This window comes from Budorcas taxicolor, chromosome 16, assembly GCF_023091745.1.
Source record: "Budorcas taxicolor isolate Tak-1 chromosome 16, Takin1.1, whole genome shotgun sequence".
NCBI classification, from domain to species: domain Eukaryota; kingdom Metazoa; phylum Chordata; class Mammalia; order Artiodactyla; family Bovidae; genus Budorcas; species Budorcas taxicolor.
The window spans coordinates 8,469,622-8,490,609 of NC_068925.1; the positions used below are offsets into that span (position 1 = coordinate 8,469,622).

A 20,988-nucleotide genomic window follows, 5' to 3' on the forward strand; every position below is an offset into this window, starting at 1 on the left:
CAAAACATTGCTAAACCTCAGAACTAAGTTATGTTTGTCATGGACATCATATTGAGAAGTTTATTTTTTACTATTTGTATATTTACCACATATATAGTTTTGCTATAAATATACACATATATCATAAATGGCTTAACTTTTTCATAGAATTTGTCCTGTGAATTATCAGCCTTATCTTGGCACTGAGTAATGCTGTGTGTTTTCAATAATGTTACTTTTGGTTGTGGAATGTGGGGCATAATTTTTCTCCCGCATTCAAGAGATAATACCTTATAAAGTCTCCATTCCTAAAAAGTTTTAATGAACAGAGGATATTTTTTAATCCCTATGCAATTTGATTTTATAGAATAATTATTATATTTTTAATACTGATATTTTATAAATCTGGGGACTTTCCTACTATGCTGAGGAATACCACTGGAAAAACAAAAGAAAAAATAATAATAATTCCCTGTACTGCTCTGGGCTCTTATATTGGCAGTGAGAAGCACATTTCTAAGAAAAGTTAATTTCAACAACAATAATATCTTTTAAGGTAAATATTTCCCTTAAACTTGCCTATGATATGACCAGACAAAAAGTAGAGATTTAAAAAAAAAGATATTTTAGCTGATTGGTCAGAGCCAAAGGGCCAGTGATTCTTTTTTTAATATTAAACTAATATATAAAATAGGGTGAAACATACTTTTGTGGTAAGTCAAAGCCATCTCTAAAATATTATATTTATCTATTAAATTTTATTTTTATGATATATTTTCGAAGTTTCTCAAGTTGTAGGGTTTGTGTTGCTTGGCTTAGCAGAGGTGAGCTGTGAAGGCTGGGGTGTAGCTGAAGTTATCTCTCTACACTGGAGTTTACAGGCTGCTGGGGCCCCCCAGGGAAGAAGGGGCCTCTCCCAAGTCAGTGCACTCAGCTTAGGCCTGAGCTATCCGTTCAGCTCAGATACCAACTGTCACCTAAACCCTTGTGCTGGGATGAGTACCTCTTGTCCTTGCAGTAGCTGGACCCCACGCGCTTCTAATTGTTTCTTCGTGTCTGCCTTTGAATCTTTATTCCAGAGACCGAGTTGTCACCGGTTTCCAAGGAGCCCTGCTCGTTCTCCTCTCCTGCCACCTCTCTGCCACTGCAGTTGCTGGTTGTTGCTAAGGTTGCCTCTGTGGTAACATGCACATCCTGTTTATACCACCATCTGGGAAAGGTCTAAACTAGGAACCTACCTACCCTGGTCCATCACCACCTGGGGACACCAGTCATCGTAACACGTGGTCCGGCTCACACTCAGTTTCCCCCTCCTCTTCCTCCTCAGGCTTACAAGCTTCATACACACGAAAGGACCTGGACCACAGGCTGCTGCTCTGAAGCTTCCTGCACAAGATATAGTCGGTCTTATTCGCATCTGGACTCTGAGAGAAGAAAGAAGGAAGAAGTGAGGAAGAGAAACGAGAGACTCTGAATCAGTGGAAGGGAGAGTTGACATTTTTTCTGTCGAGGGGCTTGGTAACAGCAGGCAAAATGACGAACCCAACAGAACACACCTTGCCCGCCAACTCGACACTTGAGAGCCGTGAAGGGGAGTTTGGCTGCACAGTGATGGACCTGAGGAAGCTGATGGAGCTGCGTTCAAGAGACGCAGTAGACCAGGTCAACACCCACTACGGAGGAGTGGCGCGTCTCTGCAGTAGGCTGCAGACCAACCCTGTGGGAGGTAAAGGCCACGCTGCGGGTGGGGGATTGGAGGAAGGCGGCCCGCGCTAGGGTATAGTGTTCTGTCGGCTTCTAGAGAAGGAATGTTTCTGGAGACCTTGCTGCTATATCTGTGCCTGGTGGGCAAAGTACAGTCTCCAAAGCACGGAAAAGATGTCAGGCTGTGGAGAGAAACATTCTTTCTTTCCAGTGAGGTTTAGTGACTGCGATATTCTCTGAAGATCATTCTTTCCTTCTCTTTCTATATCACTGTACAGAAGGGGGAATGTCTCTTATAAATGTTTATGTCAGAGGTGTGTTTATCAGTAAATAATCAAGTCCCTAACTCAGTATCAGTCTTTGGTTGCAAAAGGTTGAAGATGTGATTCTTCCCTACCCCGATCTTACAGTATAATAGGAAGAAGCGTGGATGAGTCTGTCTACCTAATGTAGTACTTCTCTATGGTACACAGTTAGAAACGGGATGGTGAATCAAAATGGAGAGAGTTTAGCCACCATATCTTTGGGTTACTCAGTTTTCTTTCAGGAAATTATTGATGACTTTTTCAACCCTGTCTGATGCACTTTTAGTATAGTTCTTCTTAATCTATTCTCTAAAGAAAATGAAAAATCCAGCTTTATGCTTACCTGGCTCAGCCCAGTTGCCCAGTGAGCCATGGTAATTTTATTTCGTTGAAATGGAGATAGTACTAGAGAAATCTTATTTGCTCCTTTTTGCCTAGTTTCACCATCTCTGTTACAGGTCCTTGCTTGGCCCTATCAGTCAGGCAGGCCTTGATTGAGTAGCTTGAGATAGAGCAAAGATCTTGTCCTTTAGATGCCATCAGCCTCTTGAGGTATACCATTTCTGACCCTTTCTTGGAAGCCGCATCATATTTTTGCCAGTTCTAAGAAGTTTTGATCCCTAGCCAGTGTTAAAAATTAGTGACTTGGAGTCCAGACTCTATGATTAAAAGAAAAAAGGAAGAAATTTTTATCTAGATATATCTGTACATTGCCCATGTTTTATTTTCTTTACCAGCAGGGAGAGGTGCCTTACATGTTCTCTGTACTTCTAGAGTTTACTTTCTTATCTCATAGGCTTTGAGTTCAGTACTACCATTTACTAGCTGAATAACATTCTCCGTAAGTAAAAATCATTTTCTTTTTTGAAAATGGTATTAATACTTAGTCTATACAGTTATCAGGATTAAATAATGTATGTACAATGCTTGTTCTCATAATGGGTGTTCAATAAATTAGTTGTCTCACATTAAAACGGAGCCCACATTTGCCAGAATATGAGAGCCATGGAGTGCAGCGTGTTATTCTGTCTGTCAGGCTGCTGCAGGCTGCCTGCCGCTGCTGTCCATTCTCTACCTTCGCCACTGATGTCAGAGGGCGGCTGCTTAGGGCGGCGGTGCTGAGCTGCTTCCATGCGGCTCAGCCGTTGCCGTCTGGTCAGCCTCTAAAGACTGCGCTCTGGATAATGCCTGCTTCTTGTCAGCTAGATCCCTCTACCTCGCCACTTTCACAGTGGCTGCTCCTGTGTTCCCACTGAGATGATGCAGCACTTCAGCAACACTCTTCAGAATTTGAGCAGGATCTTCCTTTCCCTCTTCCTGTTCCGTTCTTTCCCTTGGCTGAGTTGCTTGTGTGACACAGTGAAACTCCGAATAAACTGGAACCTGAGAAACTTCCAAGAGCAGAGTCCAGACTTCCCTCCCAATTTTCCAAACCCTTTCTCATAGCTGCTGCTGTTTGCTTCTAGTTCCCAGAGAGCTCCCATTCCCAGAGGCCAACGTACTTATTCTTTCATGTCAGAATCAGATGTCAAATGGTTAGATCCTTTCCCAGTCCCAGATTTAGACCTGTGGTTGGAAGTCGCCTTCTGATGTCAGGTGCTTTTGCTGCTGCAGACCCTGGCCACGCCAGGACCCCTGCCGCCGGCGCAGCTGTCCACTGCCATCCCCTGCTTCCTTGGATCACAAACATGTACCCTGATGTGTTTCAGTATTACAGTTTTCTATTGGGCTGTCCTGGAGCTGGGAAGCAGGCTGTCAGGAACAACTTTTCCGTGAGTGGTTTTTAGCCCTCAGTGCCTCACGTGTGAGAAGAGTAAAGGGGTAGGAAAAGAAGCCGCAGAAGAGCTATGACGTGGGACTCTCCCCAGACAGAGGTGATGCTGCGGGGTTTGTTTGGAAAAAGAGCGTCAGTATCCAGGTGCCAGAAAAAGCCAGCCAGTGCACAGCAGACCACGCTAGCTTGCCTGACAGCCTAGCATAGCTTTCTAACCTGTGGTAGGCCCCTGCAGGCTAACAATAAGAACATAAAGAGATTTTCCCAGCTCTTGAATTCCACTGATTGAATTCCACTGATTGGAAAGTCAAGTGACGTAAGATTGAGAAGATCGTTCCCTAGAATAGGACCCTTTCCCTTTATTTTCTGTTGGATTGATAGTATCTTTAGGATAGATTGTTTTAAATTATAGCTACTAAGGAACCTTATGGAACTTGCAGTTTATAACTTTTCTGACACTAACATAGTTTAATTTCTCTCTGTCTGTCTCGTTGAGTGATCTCAACAGACCAAAACAATTAAATGACTTGCCTAAAGTCTTACCACAGGGTAGAACTTGATGGAATAATTCATGTTTTCTGACTCACAGACCATTAATGCTCTGCTGTCTCCTCAGCTAGAGCAGCAACACAGAGAATCTCAGAAGCACAGATAGTTCTGCAATTTGTTTTATATTCTGGTGCCTGATAAAATGCCTAGCTGTGACCCGATACTAATATGCATTTACTATTGGCTTGTGTTCCTTGAGTCCAATGACTAGTTGGAACAAGAGGCGATGCCCCAGTGGCTAAGAGCTGGTTACATTTGAGACGACATGGAGGTGCTCAGCCCCCACAGCACTCATCAGTGAGCAGACAAGGCTCAGCAGAGAGGCAGAGGTGATTGTGTTGGTAGGGTAAGCGGTTGCATTGTGTGTGTGTGTGTTCAGTCGTGTCTGACTCCCATGGACTGTAGCGCACCAGGCTCCTCTGTCTGTGGAATTTTTCAGGCAATACTGGAGTGAGTTGCCATTTCCTCCTCCAGAGAATCTTCCCGACTCAGGGATCAAACACACACCTGCTGCATTGCAGGCAGATTCTTCACTGCCAAGCCATCGGGGAAGCCCTAAGAGGTTGTGTTGCCTGAGGTTTATCAGTAAGAAAAACCTGAGCGTTTTGCACTGATAGGATCTTTTCAGTTTGCTCCTTTGCTCGTTCCAGTTTCTCTCTCTCTTTTCACTGCCGCTTGCTGCCCGATTCCATCCCCACCCCCAGATTTCTCCAGTCCTCAAAGAGCCGGATGATACCCACTGGAAGGTCGCCTTTTATCTTCTGATTAATTTTTCATGCTATTTCCTGGCTTCCAAGAGCAAGAAAAACCTGTGTGAACCTGAACTGAGAAAGCTGAGTGCCGAAGAATTGATGCTTTTGAACTGTGGTGTTGGAGAAGACTCTTGCGAGTCCCTTGGACTGCAAGGAAATCCAACCAGTCCATTCTAAAGATCAGTCCTGGGTGTTCTTTGGAAGTAGTGATGCTAAAGCTGAAACTCCAATACTTTGGCCACCTCATGTGAAGAGCTGACTCATTGGAAAAGACTCTGATGCTGGGAGGGATTGGGGGCGGGAGGAGAAGGGGACGACAGAGGATGAGAGGGCTGGATGGCATCACTGACTCGATGGACATGGGTCTGAGTGAACTCCGGGAGTTGGTGATGGACAGGGAGGCCTGGCGTGCTGCGATTCATGGGGTCACACAGAGTGGGACACGACTGAGCGACTGAACTGAACTGAGGGAGAGAAAGAAGTCTTTTCCTTAGTCTGCCTTGGTGTGCAGGAAGAGGAGAAGGTCTGGATGAGAGATTCTTTGGTGCAGATAAAAGTTGTATGAATTCTCCTTCCCCACAGAACCTTTCCACGTGGGTCCTCAGCTGTGTTACCCTTCTTCAGAGAAAGCATGCTGTTTTCTGAGGAGGCGCTATGCCAACAGTTAGGGGGGTTGGGGGAACTGGGCCCAGACCAGAAAGGGCAGAGAAGGGGAACCTTGACTAAACATTGAATAATTACCTGTGGGCTTCCTGCAGAAAGCTAAAGGCTATTTATATTGAATTTGGATCAGGAAGAACATTGGTGGGAATTTCTATTTCATCTTTCCTCTACATCCTGCTGTTTCTTTTCTCCTCTGCAGAGCTGTGGTCTGGCTGTAGGACACAGGGATTCTAATTTCCTTTTAATGACAGTGAACAAATAGTGTCCAGCAGGTAGTGGGGACACAATGGTGAACACAACAGGGACAGATCTTCCTTCCATAGGGCTTGACAGGCACTAAGAGAATACACAAAGATTAAGTCGATTTCAGCAATAGTGTCATAGTGCTATGATGGTGTTATGGGGACCTGGAGGGGAGGACAGATGGGCTTAGGAGTTGGAGATAGGACTCCTCAGTCATGTGACTGTCTAGGGAAGCTCTGGCCTGGCTGTGCTCTAAGGTAATTGCTACCACTTACTAAACGTTCCTGGCACAAGAGGCAAGCATCTCTGCCTTGCGTAATTGTTGAGCAGCTACTAGGTTTTGGGAGCTGGGGTTCTTTGGGGAGTAAATGGCAGGAAGGGGAAAGAAACTGCTTTGAGACAGCCCAGATTTTGACTTTTGGTTCATTACCTGTAGGGTTTAAGTTACTATCTCCTGCCTCCCTACGGCTTCCGGGGCTCAGCGGCGTCTCTGCTGTGCTTCTGTTGCCGCGCCTTTTGAGGCCAGGGGTATGTCCCACCACGAACTGTTTCTCCCAAAGCTGGGACGTGCTGGGGTTGGGCTCTTCCTCAGTGCGGCAGATTGAAATTTCTAGTAGCATTGTCAGTCTGGGAGAAAATTGCACACGTAGCCCCAGTAAATGTTCAACTACATGCTGCTGTGTTACTGTTAGTACTTCTAACACTAATATCATTTATATAATAGACTCTGCAAGAGATAGGAATGGATGAAGTAATCCAAAAAGTTCTAGTACCTTTCCCACGCTCCAACAGATAAACGCATGCCTCCTGTTTAGAGACCACTGCCTCGGAGAATGTTTATGTTGCCAGGGTGTGTATAAAGAAATTGGCAAGTGGAGATGGGATAGAATGGGTGTGAGAAGAAATGGGTAACTGGCTTCTCTGAGATTTTCCTCCCTATCGCTAGTCTGTTTATTAGTCTGTTATAGAAAATTAGTCTGTTTCAGAAAATCCACTTTTCAGTTAGTTCAGTTCAGTCGCTCAGTCGTGTCTGACTCTTTGCAACCCCATGGATTGCAGCCCACCGGGCCTCCCTGTCCATCACCAGCTCCCAGAGCTTGCTCAGACTCATGAGCAGTCCGCTTTTAGGAGTCCATCCAGCTCAGCTTAGAAGCACGGCTAAGCTGCCTTTCTCCTTATGCCCTCTGCCCCGTAGCCATCACCTTGAAGATGTCAAGTAAATTACCCTAAAAACCAGTCACATGGGCATGCCTGCCAAGATGAACAGTCTGTGGTCCTCTCTGCCCATCACACTTTGGGTGGATATATTAAGTTTAAAGTATGAGAGAGACTCATAGCAGAAGACTCTTTTTTTTCTTTTTTTTCCTTTATTTTAATTGGAGGTTAATTACTTTATAATATTGTATTGGTTTTGCCATACATCAACATGAATCCGCCACAGGTGTACACGTGTTCCCCATCCTGAACCCCCCTCCCTCCTCCCTCCCCGTACTATCCCTCTGGGTCATCCCAGTGCACCAGCCCCAAGCATCCAGTATCATGCATCAAACCTAGACTGGCGATTCGTTTCATATGTCATGTTATACATGTTTCAATGCCATTCTCCCAAATCATCCCATCCTCTCCCTCTCCCAGAGTCCAAAAGACTGTTCTATACATCTGTGTCTCTTTGGCTGTCTCACATACAGGGTTATCGTTACCATCTTTCTGAATTCCATATATATGCATTAGTATACTGGTGTTTTTCTTTCTGGCTTACTTCACTCTGTATAATAGGCTCCAGTTTCCTCCACCTCATTATCTTTGAGGGAGGAGAAGGGAGCAAACCAGCTCAAACAGCCCGAGAGCAGCTACACTGCTATGAGGATAGCCGAGGCAAGTCCAGGAGCTTCAAAAAAGAAATACTTAGTACGTGGTAGAGGGGTGGAGGTTTTCACAAAACCTATAGGAAGCAGCACCAACAGCGGGATGGTAGATGGTTGAGAAAGACAGGAGAGAAAGAGTGCGCTTGCTGAGCCCCGCCCACCCTGCAGGGGATTCCATGTTGCTCCTGGGAGTTCCTTGTCTGCTTTGAGTTATGCGCCTAGGGCTGAATTAGGCCAAGGGTGCATGACAGCCACAGGCCTGCGCTTTCCCAGGCCAACTCCAGGCTCTCCGAATTCTTTCCTAGCCAGCTCCTCCTTGCCTGGAGCGGGGACTCTGGCTTAGCTGGCATAATGCTGCCAAGCAGGGCATAGGGAATCCTGGAGGCAGGGAGAGTCGCTGCGTCTGCTGAACCCGAGAACCCTCCCCGCTTCTCCCCTTCCACCAGGCCTAGGACCTTTGGTGCTCCGTTCCTTTGGCAGCTCAGCAGAGTCTCTTGCAAGTTTTGTTTTGCTTTCACCCTTGCGGTTGCCTTGCTCTGAATGTCAGCTGGGGGTGGGACAAAAGATGGCATTCCTTCTTCAGCCAAGGCAGATGTTGCGTCTGCCCTTGGAAGTGGGGCTTTCACTCTTTTTATTTAGCTCCAAGGTGTGAGCACTGGGGGTGTGATACCAGAGGGGCGGATGAACACACAGCCCGGGAGAGGGCAACCGAGCAGAGGGTAAGGAGGGCACTCTGGGCAGCTCTCTCTTCTCTGTGCCAGAGTCAGAGAGTTCACAAAAGGTGCACAGCGGAGGACCAGACAGAAAGACACACCCCCGGACAAAGCTGTCCACCAAGGGCAGGCTTTGGGATCGAGAGTGAGGAAAGGGCCATTTTCTTCTCAATCCGTCACCTCTTGCTGTGACTTTAGGGGAGCTGCCTTCCCTCTAGGGGCAGGAAGGCCACAGGCACAGAGCGTGTCTCCAAGCTGCGGGTGTGAGAAGTGGGAGATGCAGAAGCAGGAAATGCTCTGACCCCTGAGAGCAGTGGCAGCGGCTTAGCACAGGAGCTGGCTGAAGCCTTTCAGTCCTCGTGTTGACTTTCAGCTGCTCTTCCCTCTTGGATTCCCTTGTGGCTCAGACAGTAAAGCATCTGCCTGCCATGGAGGAGACCCGGGTTCAGTCCCTGGGTCGGGAAGATCCCCTGGAGGAGGGCATGGCAACCCACTCCAGTGTTCTTGCCTGGAGAATCCCATGGACAGAGGAGCCTGGTGGGCTACAGTCCATGGGGTCAGAAAGAGTCAAACGCGACTGGGTGACCAACACTTTCACTTCTCTTTTACCCCCTAATCCAGGGTTTTAAGGTAGGACTTGAAAGATATTCTGATGTCTGTTCTCATGAACCAAATAGGACTGGCTTCTAAGCAACCCAGAGAAACCTCTCCCTGGTACTGTCTGTGCAGCAGAAGATTCTGCTCTCGCGTTGGCAAAGTGTCATCGCCCACACAGCTGGGAAGTCCCTCCTGATGTCGGACCTGGCCGCACCCTCTCTGCGCTGACTCTGATAAGGGGTGCCTCTGCCGACAGTCCTCGGCCTCTGTGGGGACGCCGGCCCGGCCCTTCCCTCCTTCCCGCTGGAGCCAGGCCACGAGGGGCTGGGCTGCCGCTCCTCCTCCCAAGCCGAGGCCCGCAAGGCTCAGAGCAGACACAGATTTTCCACCGCCGCCCTTTCTGTCTCCTCCAGCCAGGCAGGGGCCTTGTGCGTCCCTAGCCTGGGGTGCGGGCGGTGACTTCCCAGGCCCACATTCTTGTCCCCTTTCCCAGCTCATGTGCTAAATCTGGCTGAGGACCAGAGGTACTCCCGGTTTGGGTGAGACTTTTTGTCAGACACGGTTTCTGCTCATTCTCTTGATGTATTTCTAGGGGAAACCCCTTTCCAGTTTCCCGCATTCTCTTGCTGCCAAGTCCTCCTTCCCTACTTTGGGAAGCAGTGTACTTGAGAAGCAGCTGTGAAGATGAGGGAGTAAAACCCCCTTCTGGCCTGGGCAAGAATTTATGTGAAATCACAGCTGCTGAGATCAAGGCCTGAGAGCCTCTCAGGGGCTGGAAGAATTGGAATGGAAAGGCCCACATTGGGGGTTGGCGGAGCTCCCAGTCCCACTTGGCTCTCCTATGCGATGCTGCCTCTCAGAGAGGATTCCCAAGGCCACCTGCTAGCAGCCCCACACTGCCCCTCCCTGCCAGAGGGCCTGCGGGATCCTGGGGCCATTTGATTTCTTAGGGGGACTTTTAAGAGCTGAGGGTGACTTAAGGTGGAGCAGAGAGGTGAGAGAAAATGCAAAGAGGGAATAAATGTGTGACTTTGAGAGCATCTAGGTAAGAGCAAGGCCTGACCTCTTTTGTTTTCCATACTGTGTCTTGTTTCGTTTGCTTGGGTCCAAAATAAGGCCAATAATGAAACTTTTATTGAATATAAAATTCATAGGCTGGACTCTGACAGACCTGGTGTCACCATCCCTGAGGACAGGAAAAAGACAGGACTAATTGACGTCAATTGTAAATAAAGAGTAGGAACAAGGCTGATTTGTCTAGAGGTGCAGAGAAAAGCGGCGAGTGGGCCCGCCCTGAGGTAAATGAAGAAGGCTGACCAACCATTCCTGTTTGCCTGGAGCAGAGGGGTTGTCCCAGGAGACGGGCGCTTCAGTGATGAAATCTGGAAAGTCACAGCAAAATGGAGCCTCAGCTGGGCACAGCTGCCTCCATGCCCCAGCCCCTCTGTGTGTGAGCTGGAATCCAGCTGCTTCTTGTGGAGCAGCTACAGACTGCCACATACTTACTTGAGTAGGTACCAAACCTGTCTAGGCCTCAGTTTGCTTGTATGTGACACGGGGTTAATAGCCGCTGCCGCACAGGGCCTTGCAGCTTCGGTGAGAAGACACAAATGTGCCTGGCACAACTACCATCACTTAAATGTTCACAGTAATACCTATTACTCATGCAGTTCATTCAACGAATTTGTGTACATGTCAGGCACGGCTTTAGACCTAAGGAACAAAGACAAAAACCCTGGCCTTGTAGAGGGAGATAAACAAATGTAGAACAAATGTATCAAATAACCTATTCCAGGAGAAGACCTGTAGAGGGAAACAGCTGAGCAGGCCAGTGGGATCCCATGTCCTGGGACAGAGACATCCACGTGAAATACGTTGGTCAGGGTTAGGGCCTTTGTCCGAAGACATGAAGGAAGTGAAAGGACAAGCCCTAACTAGGGAAGGGAAATCTGAGAAAGAAAACAGCATGTGCAGGGACCCTGCAATGGAAACATGTCTGGTGCACACAGAGAATCGCAGGAAGGCTAGCTTGGCGGGATCTCGGTGAACAAGGCGGAAATGGTAGCACTCCACAGGTGGGGAACTGGGTGCTCACGAAGGGGGCCTACGGAAAAGGGCAGATGAGTGCCATGGGGGGTTGGGAAGAGACCATTCTGGACCAAGAAGAGATCGAGGGCAGAAAGCTAAGGCTGGAAGCAGCAGGTCTGTGGGACGGTCGCCATGTCCAGCTGAGAGACGGCCAGGGCTTAAAGCAGCATGCAAGCAGTGGGAGATGAGAAGTGAGGGCGACCTGGATGTATTTTGAAGGTAGAGATGATGAATTTTCTGACTAATGGGTTTTGTAGATAAGAGAGAGAGGATGATTGCGAGGCATTAATATGAGAACAGAGTCGGACAGGGTTACCTTGGTGGAAGTGAAAGTGTTAGTCGCTCAGTCGTGTCCAGCTCTTTGCGACCCCATGGACTGTAGCCCTCCAGGCTCCGCTGTCCATGGGATTCTCCAGGCAGGAATACTGGAGTGGGTTGCCATTCTCTTCTCCAGGGGATCTTCCCAACCCAGGGATCGAACCCAGGTCTCCTGCCTTGCAGACAGATTCTTTAGCATCTGAGCCACCAGGGAAGCTCTTTTAGCTAGACTGGTGTTGAGTCTTTTAGCCTTTTGGCCTCCGTTGAACTATTGCCATGTGATAACCTTCTGATTCTGATGTGTTGATTTGCCCTCATAGTCGTCTGCTCACCCTTCTTATGGAGGGAATAGCATCTCCTCCCTTTACGTCATAAATCCTGTTTTCTTAAGAAACATCGAAGCTAGATTAACAAGCTATCAGAACTCTTGTTTCTCAAGGGCAGACCTAACCGCCCAGCAGTTCCAAGTTGGCACACATGTGTTATCTCAGGTCCCTGGGAGAAACACCCCGCACGGCCCTGTTCCCTAGCAACTCTGCCTCTGCCCGCCTGGGGATCAAGATGCCCTGCCCAGGGACACTCCTTTCCCAGGCTCTGGGATTTCTTGCCTGCTGAGAACCGACCACTCAGAGTGGTGGGGGCAGGGAGCCTCTGGCAAGCAGCCCGTGTTGCTTCTAGTGCTTTGGCCAACCCCCCGCCCCGCCCACCCGTTCCCCTGCAGAGCTCTGCTGTGCCTCAGCTCTTGCTCTTGGCCCCAAGGAGGCAGGAGGCCCTGGTTAAGAGCATCAGGCTCTACTTCCTGAACCAGCTTCCTGCTTCTCTCTGCTGAGCGCTAGCAGGTGGAAGGAAGCGGTCTCCAGTCCCCACTCCGCGATCGTGGGTGCCAGTTCACACCCCTGCTTTATCTCCAGGCAGGGTGCCCAGGTAGATCTCGATACCTCTCCTGAGGTTTTTGTCTTTAGGGTGGAGGAATGGACCCTGCAAACAGTACTCCCTTGGGAACAGATTTTCCCATTTTCAAAATCCCTGTCTGAATGTCTTCCTTAGTTCTAACCCACCTCTCTTTCTTTGCCGTTTAAAGTCAGGCCCTTGGGTCGTATTCAGTGGAGATAGAAGTCTGCCGGCCGCTGTGTCCCCCTCCCCTCCAGCGGACCAGCCCTTCAGTGTGAAGAGGTGTGAGGTCCTCGGCATCAGTAGCCCGTCCTTGCCTTGCAGCTTCCAGGCATCTCCTTGTCCCGTGCCTCTGGGTAAAGCTGTATTAAGTGTTTCCATCCTCTGATTCTAACCCTCCTCATTGCTAATCTTTTTTCAAGACAAAGGTTGCCTCGCCCTGCCTGTGGGGTACCCATCAAGCAGTTCAGCCAAGAACCAGTGCCAAACCGAGGCTATTCGCTAATCAAGTTGCATAAGCAACTTGATAGATGCCCCCTGGCGTTAATTTAAATTGTATGCGTTCTCCTCTTTCCTTAAAGTGTGACCCCTCTTGGGCCCCTGAGAAGAGCCTAGGACTCTGGGAATGATTCTGCCTCTTATTCCCTCTGGGGACGTGGCTGGACTCTGTGTGCACACTCACACAGGTATGTAAGCACACGTGTTCGTGGAGGGCGCGCCGATGCTCACTGTCTGACTCAGCGCTTTCACCGCCACTGTTCTCTCTCTGTTCACTCTGAACGAAGCAGTACTCGTAGCACTTAGTACATCTCCACGTGCGTAGTTCTCAGTAGAACAGTAGTACCTCCTAAAGATGGGTGTGTGTGTGCCTCTGTGTATGACGGAATGGGATGGCTCTGTGTGCCTACAGGGGATGCCCGAAGCTGGAGTCTCATGAAGTCTGTATCCTGTTGATGTCCTGAAACCTCTGGAACTTGGAATCAGGACAGTTGCTTGGGCTCTGTCTCCTAGCCTCCTAGCATGGCCTTGAGCAAATAGCTTATTCTTTATGGCCTTTTTGTGTGAGCCGGTAGGTAGAAGCACCTCTGCTTTTAAATCATGACCAGCATTTACATGTTAACATAAGAGGAAAATTCTGCGTCTCAGGAAACATTTTAATGTACTCTTAGAGCTGAAGCCTGGTGCAGACTCCATGAGGAAGAGATGAAGTTGTAGGTCTGGGTTAGCTTACCCTGGAGACCAAGAGGAGTGAGCGGCACCCATGACCAGCTTGTCTTGGTTTGCCCCCATTTCATACCTGCTGAGTCTGGGGAAAATGAGGCTGGTTGGTCACCCTAATTGGATCTCATATTTGGGCAGATTGGGAAGCAAGGGATCCTCTTTAAAGGGCTCTTTTAACTGCCTTCCTTTGTCATTCAGCTCTTCCACTTTTTTCTTGCTCATTCACTCCACTCCTGTCTGTTTTTCAGGCCTATCTGGGAACCCTGCAGATCTGGAGAAACGTAAACAAGTGTTTGGACAGAACTTGATTCCCCCCAAAAAGCCCAAGACCTTCTTGGAGTTAGTGTGGGAAGCCCTTCAGGACGTCACGCTCATCATCCTGGAGATCGCAGCCATCATCTCCCTGGTCCTGTCCTTTTACCGCCCCCCGGGGGGAGAAAATGAACGTGAGTACCTTGAACAGACAAGCGTGACTCTCTTCTGGGTTCTTTCCACTTTCACTGAGCAGCATGTAGTATTTGTTGACACATTTTATTAGGTTGGTGCAAATATAATTGCAGTTTCAGACCATGAATTTTAAAACATAACTAGTTTTAATAGGAACCATTACAATGAACACATTTTTGCCAATGAGAAATGTTTGTTTATTCCTGTAGTGTAAAAATCCGTGTTTCAGGATCCGACAAACTCTTGGAAAGCATTTTTCTGCATCCTTAGGGTTGTGGAAGCATTTTCCCTGCAAAATGTTGTCGAGATGCTTGAAAAAGTTAGTTGATGAGAGGTCAGGTGAATATGGCCTTCCCTAATGGCTCAGATGGTTAAGAGTCTTCCTGCAATGCAGGAGACCGGGGTTCGATCCCTGGGTCAGGAAGATGCCCCGGAGAAGGAAATGGCAACCCGCTGCAGTATTCTTGCCTGGAGAATCCATGGACAGAAGAGCCTGGCAGGCTACAGTCCTTGGGGTCACTAAGAGTCAGACACGACTGAGCTTTGAACAGGTGAATATGGTGGATGAGGCAAAATTCTGTGGCCCAATTCGTTCAGCTTTTGAAGTGTTGATTGTGTGGCCTGCCGTCGGGTATTGCTATGGAGAAGAATTGGGCCCTTTCTGTTGACCAGCTGCAGGCGTAGGAGTTCTGGTGCATCGCGTTGATTTGCTGAGCATACTTCTCAGATGTAATGGTTTCTCTGGGATTCAGAAAAGTTCAGTGGATCAGGCTGGCAGCAGACCACCAGACAGTGACCAGGACCTTTTTATGATGCAAGTTTGACTTTGGGAAGTGCTTTGGAACTTCTTCTCAGTCCAGTCACTGAGCTGGTCATTGCCAGTTGTCGTGTAAAATCCGCTTTTTGCCGCACATCGCAATCCAATCGAGAAATGGTTCATTGCTGCTTTGTAGAATGAGAGAAGATGACACTTCAGAATGACGATTTTTTTGACTTTCAGTCAGCTCACGAGGCTCCCACTTACCGAGCTTTTTCACCTTTCCAATTTGCTTCACATGCCAAACGACCATAGAATGGTCAACGTAAGTTCTTCAGCAACTTCTTGTTTAGGTGTAAGAGGATCGGCTTCGTTGACGGCTCTCAGTCAGTCGTTGTCAGCTTCTGATGGCCGGCCGCTACATTCCTCATCCTCAAGGCTCTCATTTCCCTGTTGAACCACCACTGCCCTGCACGTTCATTAGCAGTTCCTGTACCAGATGTTACTGATGCTGCAAGTCGTCTCCACTGCTTTACGACCCATTTTGAACTCAAATAAAATCACTCGCATTTCCTTCTTGTCTAACATCATTCCCGTAGTCTTAGTATAAAAATAAACAGCAAGAAAGGTCTTTAGCAAAAAAAAACAAAAAACATAAAGCAAGAAATGCACATTAAAATGATGTATAATTTTATAGCCACGTTTATTAAGGACGTATTCCAGTAGCAAATGGCAAATTTCAACAATGCAAAAGCTGCAATTACTTTTGCACCAACCTAATAGCTTAAGTGTTGTGTGTGTGCCCGCCCCCCACCCCGTTATCTGAGTAAGTTCTCCAAGGGAAACTGAAACATAACTAGTAAACTATTCTTCCAACGCATCCTAATTCCAGGGTCTTCCCCGCCTTTCCCAGTAAATCCTTATTCAGAATGTTATGAATCCTCTGCCCTCACTAAACCAACAAGGCCGTGTACCCCAAAGTTCCCCCGTCCCCATGCTGGGCGTCACGGGAAATAGCAGTGGGAGCTGCCGTGCTGGGGGTCGTAAGGCCTCTATATGTGTCTTGCCTGTAGTTTTCATTGACATGTTCCATGCTGTTTAGTCGTATGCCTTTTTTGGGTAAACATAAGTAGTTATATTGGTGACGAGATGATGCCCAATCCGGCCGTCCTCCGCTGTCCTCAGGATAGCTATTTTACCCGAGCTTTCTGTTCTTCTCTTCCCCTGGCTTTCTTTTCTGGGGAGTTACGGGAGCACAACCCCCATTTTTAATGTCAGCAAAGGCCCCTCGGTGACCCTTTTCTCTCCTTTCCCTGGGCTAGAGTGTGGTCTAGCCGTCAGTAGCCCAGAGGACGAAGGGGAGGCGGAAGCTGGCTGGATTGAGGGCGCGGCCATCTTATTCTCAGTGATCATCGTTGTGCTTGTGACTGCCTTCAATGACTGGAGCAAGGAGAAGCAATTCCGGGGACTGCAGAACCGCATCAAGAAGGAGCAGAAGTTCTCCGTTATCCGGAATGGGCACATCATTCAGCTCCCTGTGGCTGAGATTGTGGTGGGTGACATTGCCCAAATCAAATACGGTGAGAGCTCTGTGGTTCTTTTCTCTTTTAGCTCTGTTTCTTACACCTGTGCCACCCTCCCTATCAGAGGGCTAGGTCCTTTGGCATAAGGGGGCTGGGGATTGCTGAGGACCCAAAAAGGTAAGACCCCAAATTGTGTTAGCTTCTAGGTTAGAGTTTAAGGAGGTTATGGAAAAGAAATTCAAAGAAAGCAGTAACTGACACTGCCAAAGACGTCAGAGTGTACCCTGTGTGTCTTAGACTACAAGCAGGTAATATTCAGGCCATGGGAAGGTGTTTGGGGGTCAGGAACCGTTTGAATTTACAATACCCAGAGCAGAGTTTTATCGCAGGTTGTCAGATCTGAAGCTGTCTTTCAGAGGTTCTCCAGGCTCTCCTGGGCTGTTGCCTACAGATGGAGGCCCGGGAGCAGCCCTGAGATGAGGCCGGACGGTCCTCACCTGCCCTCTCCCTATTGCCCCTTCACTGCCGTGTGCTAGGTGACCTGCTGCCTGCAGACGGGATCCTGATCCAGGGCAATGACCTCAAGATTGACGAGAGCTCTCTGACGGGGGAATCGGACCATGTCAAGAAGTCCTTGGAGAGGGACCCCATGCTGCTCTCCGGTGAGGCCCTGACGACACCAGCCCCCAGCCCCCTCCCCGCAGACACAGCCAGAGAAACCGGTCCAGACCTTGCCCTGTCTTCCGACCGTGCCCCGACTCCTGCCCCAAGGCTCCGCGGGGGCTGTAGCATGTCAGTGGGTTGAATACAAGGATATTGAGCAACCTGACAGAGGTTGTCCATGGAGCAGATGCTACAGGAGCCTTCGAAGGGCTCTGCTGGCTGGAGAGGGTGGTGGGAAAGGAGCCGTACCCCAAAGCCGTTACACACGTTGTTCTCCTTCCCCCCCGGGTTGCTTGCTCTTGATCTTTGCCTACTATCTGCCACGTATAATGCCATGCATAGGAGGGGAAGGAAGAGGGATTGCTCTCTTCCAAGTTTGTGTTCACACCAAAGGATGGCTAGGTATTTAAAAAAAAAAAAAGGAAAAACTCTTCTCCCATCTTCTTTCTCATATAGGGACCCATGTAATGGAAGGTTCTGGACGAATGGTAGTGACTGCTGTGGGTATCAACTCTCAGACTGGAATAATTTTTACCCTCTTGGGAGCCAGTGAGGGGGAAGAGGAAGAGAAGAAGAAGAAAGGTAAGGGGCTTTCAGGAGAGCCTCTTCCCTCCCATCCCCATGGACAGACTAGGAGAGGGAGCGGGTCTGCAGTGGAACACCTGGTTGGCAGACTCTGCAGGATGACGAGGACAGATCTCCAAACCCCTTCTTTAGCTGACGGTTTCATCCCTGACTGCCCACGGTGCTCTAATGAAGACCGGATCTGGCTCTTCTCTGCGGTCAGGTTGCACCGGTTCCTGCGTTTACTGGTGGCTGTAAGAGAATGAGGTGGAAGGCCTGTGCAAACGGGCTGGCAGTGTGCTGTGGCTCCAACCCTCGCCACTTTCTTCCTCAGACACGGGGGGTTATACGAACCATCAAGGCTAAGGGAAAACTATCCAGGAGAAGAAACTGGTTTCCTGCTGAAACTGTAAGCAGGAAGAGAGATACAGCCAGAAGGGTGGGAACAGAGAGGGAATGTCTGCCTCAGAGTTAGCCCTGTCTTTGTCATTCATTTGTTCCTGAAAGCGAGAACAAAAGAGAAGTGGAAAACAAAGGAGAAAAGGAAAGATAAAAGCATCTGAATGCAGAGTTCCAAAGAATAGCAAGGAGAGATAAGAAAGCCTTCTTCAGCAATCAATGCAAAGAAATAGAGGAAAACAATAGAATGGGAAAGACTAGAGATCTCTTCAAGAAAATTAGAGATACCAAGGGAACATGTCATGCAAAGATGGGCTCAATAAAGGACAGAAATGGTATGGACCTAACAGAAGCAGAAGATATTAAGAAGAGGTGGCAAGAATACACAGAACTATACAAACAAGATCTTCGCAACCCAGATAATCATGATGGTGTAATCACTCACCTAGAGCCAGACATCCTGGGATGCAAAGTGGGCCTTAGAAGCATCACTACGAACAAAGCTAGTGGAGGTGATAGAATTCCAGTTGAGCTCTTTCAAATCCTAAAAGATGATGCTGTGAAAGTGCTGCACTCAATATGCCAGCAAATTTGGAAAACTCAGCAGTAGTCAAAGGACTGGAAAAGGTCAGTTTTCATTCCAATCCCAAAGAAAGGCAATGCCAAAGAATGCTCAAACTACTGCACAATTGCACTCATCTCACATGCTAGTAAAGTAATGCTCAAAATTCTCCAAGCCAGGCTTCAGCAATACGTGAACCGTGAACTTCCAGATGTTCAAGCTGGTTTTAGAAAAGGTAAAGGAACCAGAAATCAAATTGCCAGCATCTGCTGGATCATCACAAAAGCAAGAGAATTCCAGAAAAACATCTATTTCTGCTTTATTGATTATGCCAAAGTCTTTGATTGTGTGGATCACAATAAACTGTGGAAAATTCTGAAAGAGATGGGAATACTAGACCACATGACCTGCCTCTAGAGAAACCTATATGCAGGTCAGGAAGCAACAGTTAGAACTGGACATGGAACAACAGACTGGTTCCAAATAGGAAAAGGAGTACATCAAGGCTGTGTATTGTCACCCTGCTTATTTAACTTATATGCAGAATACATCATGTGAAACGCTGGGCTGGAAGAAGCACAAGCTGGAATCAAGATTGCTGGGAGAAATATTAGTAACCTCAGATATGCAGATGACATCACCCTTATGGCAGAAAGTGAAGAAGAACTAAAGGGCCTCTTGATGAAAGTGAAAGAAAGAGGAGAGTTAAAAGTTGGCTTAAAGCTCAACACTCAGAAAACGAAGATCATGGCATCTGGTCCCATCACTTCATGGGAAATAGACGGGGAAACAGTGGAAATAATGGCTGACTTTAGTTTTCTGGGCTCCAAAATCACTGCAGATGGTGATTGCAGCCATGAAATTAAAAGATGCTTTCCTTGGAAGGAAAGTTAGGACCAACCTAGACAGCATATTCAAAAGCAGAGACATCACTTTGCCAACAAAGGTCCGTCTAGTCAAGGCTATGGTTTTTCCAGTGGTCATGTATGGATGTGAGAGTTGGACTATAAAGAAAGCTGAGCACCGAAGAATTGATGCTTTTGAACTGTGGTGTTGGAGAAGACTCTTGAGAGTCCGTTGGAGATCCAACCAGTCCATCCTAAAAGAGATCAGTCCTGGGTGTTCATTGGAAGGACTGATGTTGAAGCTGAAACTCCAATACTTTGGCCACCTCATGCAAAGAGCTGACTCATTGGAAAGGACCCTGATGCTGGGAAAGATTGAGGGTGGGAGGAGAAGGGGACGACAGAGGATGAGATGGTTGGATGGCATCACCGACTCAATGTACATGGGTTAAGCTGGACTCCGGGAGTTGGTGATGGACAGGAAGGCCTGGTGTGCTGCGGTTCATGGGGTTGCAAAGAGTTGGATACGACTGAGCGACTGAACTGAACTGAACTGAACTGTTCCTGAAAGAAGGAAAAACGGAAGGCAGAAAGATAACAAACCAAAGGTGCACCTTTCCCTAAGCATTCCTTCTCTTGGAGGAGAGGATTTGTACCATTTGGCTGGAGGTGCATCTTGAGCTGTTAGGGAAGGGCAGTTAATGAAAAGGCAACAAAGCTCATTCAGTTAGGAACCAGCCTGTTTCTGCAGCTGCCTTCAGAGTGAGTAAGGAGGAGGCTTGCCTGGTGCTGGTGAGCTGACACGGAGGCACCTTGTGCGGCCTTTGCCACCAGGCAGAAACAGTTCAGACCTCTCACTCCCTAAGCCCCACCCCATTTCTCCGAGTGGTTTGACTCAAGCCAGAAGCACCTCCCAACAGCAACCGTGCTCCAGGAGCAAGCAGCTCAGGAGGGAGTGTGCATTCCCCTCCATGAGTGGCCTGGTCCATACCCCAGGGATTTGTGAGAGCCTCTAATAAAAATGGGGATAAACAGAGGTGTGAGCTTCCTTTACATCCCCTTCGCTGCAACTCAGACCCTTTGCTATCACCCTTTTAGGCTCTGAACAGGACCGGCAAATTGGATATCTGATCTCTGAATAGTCATTTTGGGTCCCCACCCTATTTTTCTCTTTCTTGTTCAAACAGGTAAAAAACAAGGAGTCCCTGAAAATCGCAACAAATGTAACCTTTCCACTCATTTACCATCTCTACCTGCCCATACTCAAACCAGACCTTTCCAGGCCATCTGCCTTCCCTCTGTTCCTCTCCATAAATCTGTTATCTGCTCCTGTGGCCTACATGCCTCATCCTGAGGACGGTGCAGAGATCTGGGGGTGGTCCCAAGCTGCCAAACCCAAACTAAGGTGGGACGCAGCACCCTCTGCTGTTAGCTCAAGGGGCCTCCTGTCAAGATTTCTCTCGGGAAGCCTGTGCGGTGATCTGCTCTTCTCAGGGTGCTGACCTTGCTTCATTGCCCTTGGCCAGAGTTAAAGAGCAAGGACCCTTAGTCTCTGGGTTGGAAGTC

The 20,988-nt window shown here is 48.2% G+C and overlaps 1 protein-coding gene across 1 annotated transcript in view; it reads left to right on the forward strand.

Annotated features, from left to right (window-relative positions):
- The first annotated feature begins 1,434 nt into the window (after positions 1 to 1,434).
- The window catches only part of LOC128061892 (plasma membrane calcium-transporting ATPase 4-like), a 49,362-nt gene continuing 29,808 nt past the window's right edge, over positions 1,435 to 20,988 (forward strand). Inside the window, exons 1-6 of the mRNA XM_052654293.1 lie at positions 1,435 to 1,705; positions 13,911 to 14,108; positions 16,189 to 16,446; positions 16,926 to 17,051; positions 17,509 to 17,634; positions 20,610 to 20,645. Coding sequence (XP_052510253.1) covers positions 1,513 to 1,705; positions 13,911 to 14,108; positions 16,189 to 16,446; positions 16,926 to 17,051; positions 17,509 to 17,634; positions 20,610 to 20,645 — 937 coding nt within the window. The 5' untranslated portion in view covers positions 1,435 to 1,512. The remainder of the gene's footprint in view (positions 1,706 to 13,910; positions 14,109 to 16,188; positions 16,447 to 16,925; positions 17,052 to 17,508; positions 17,635 to 20,609; positions 20,646 to 20,988) is intronic.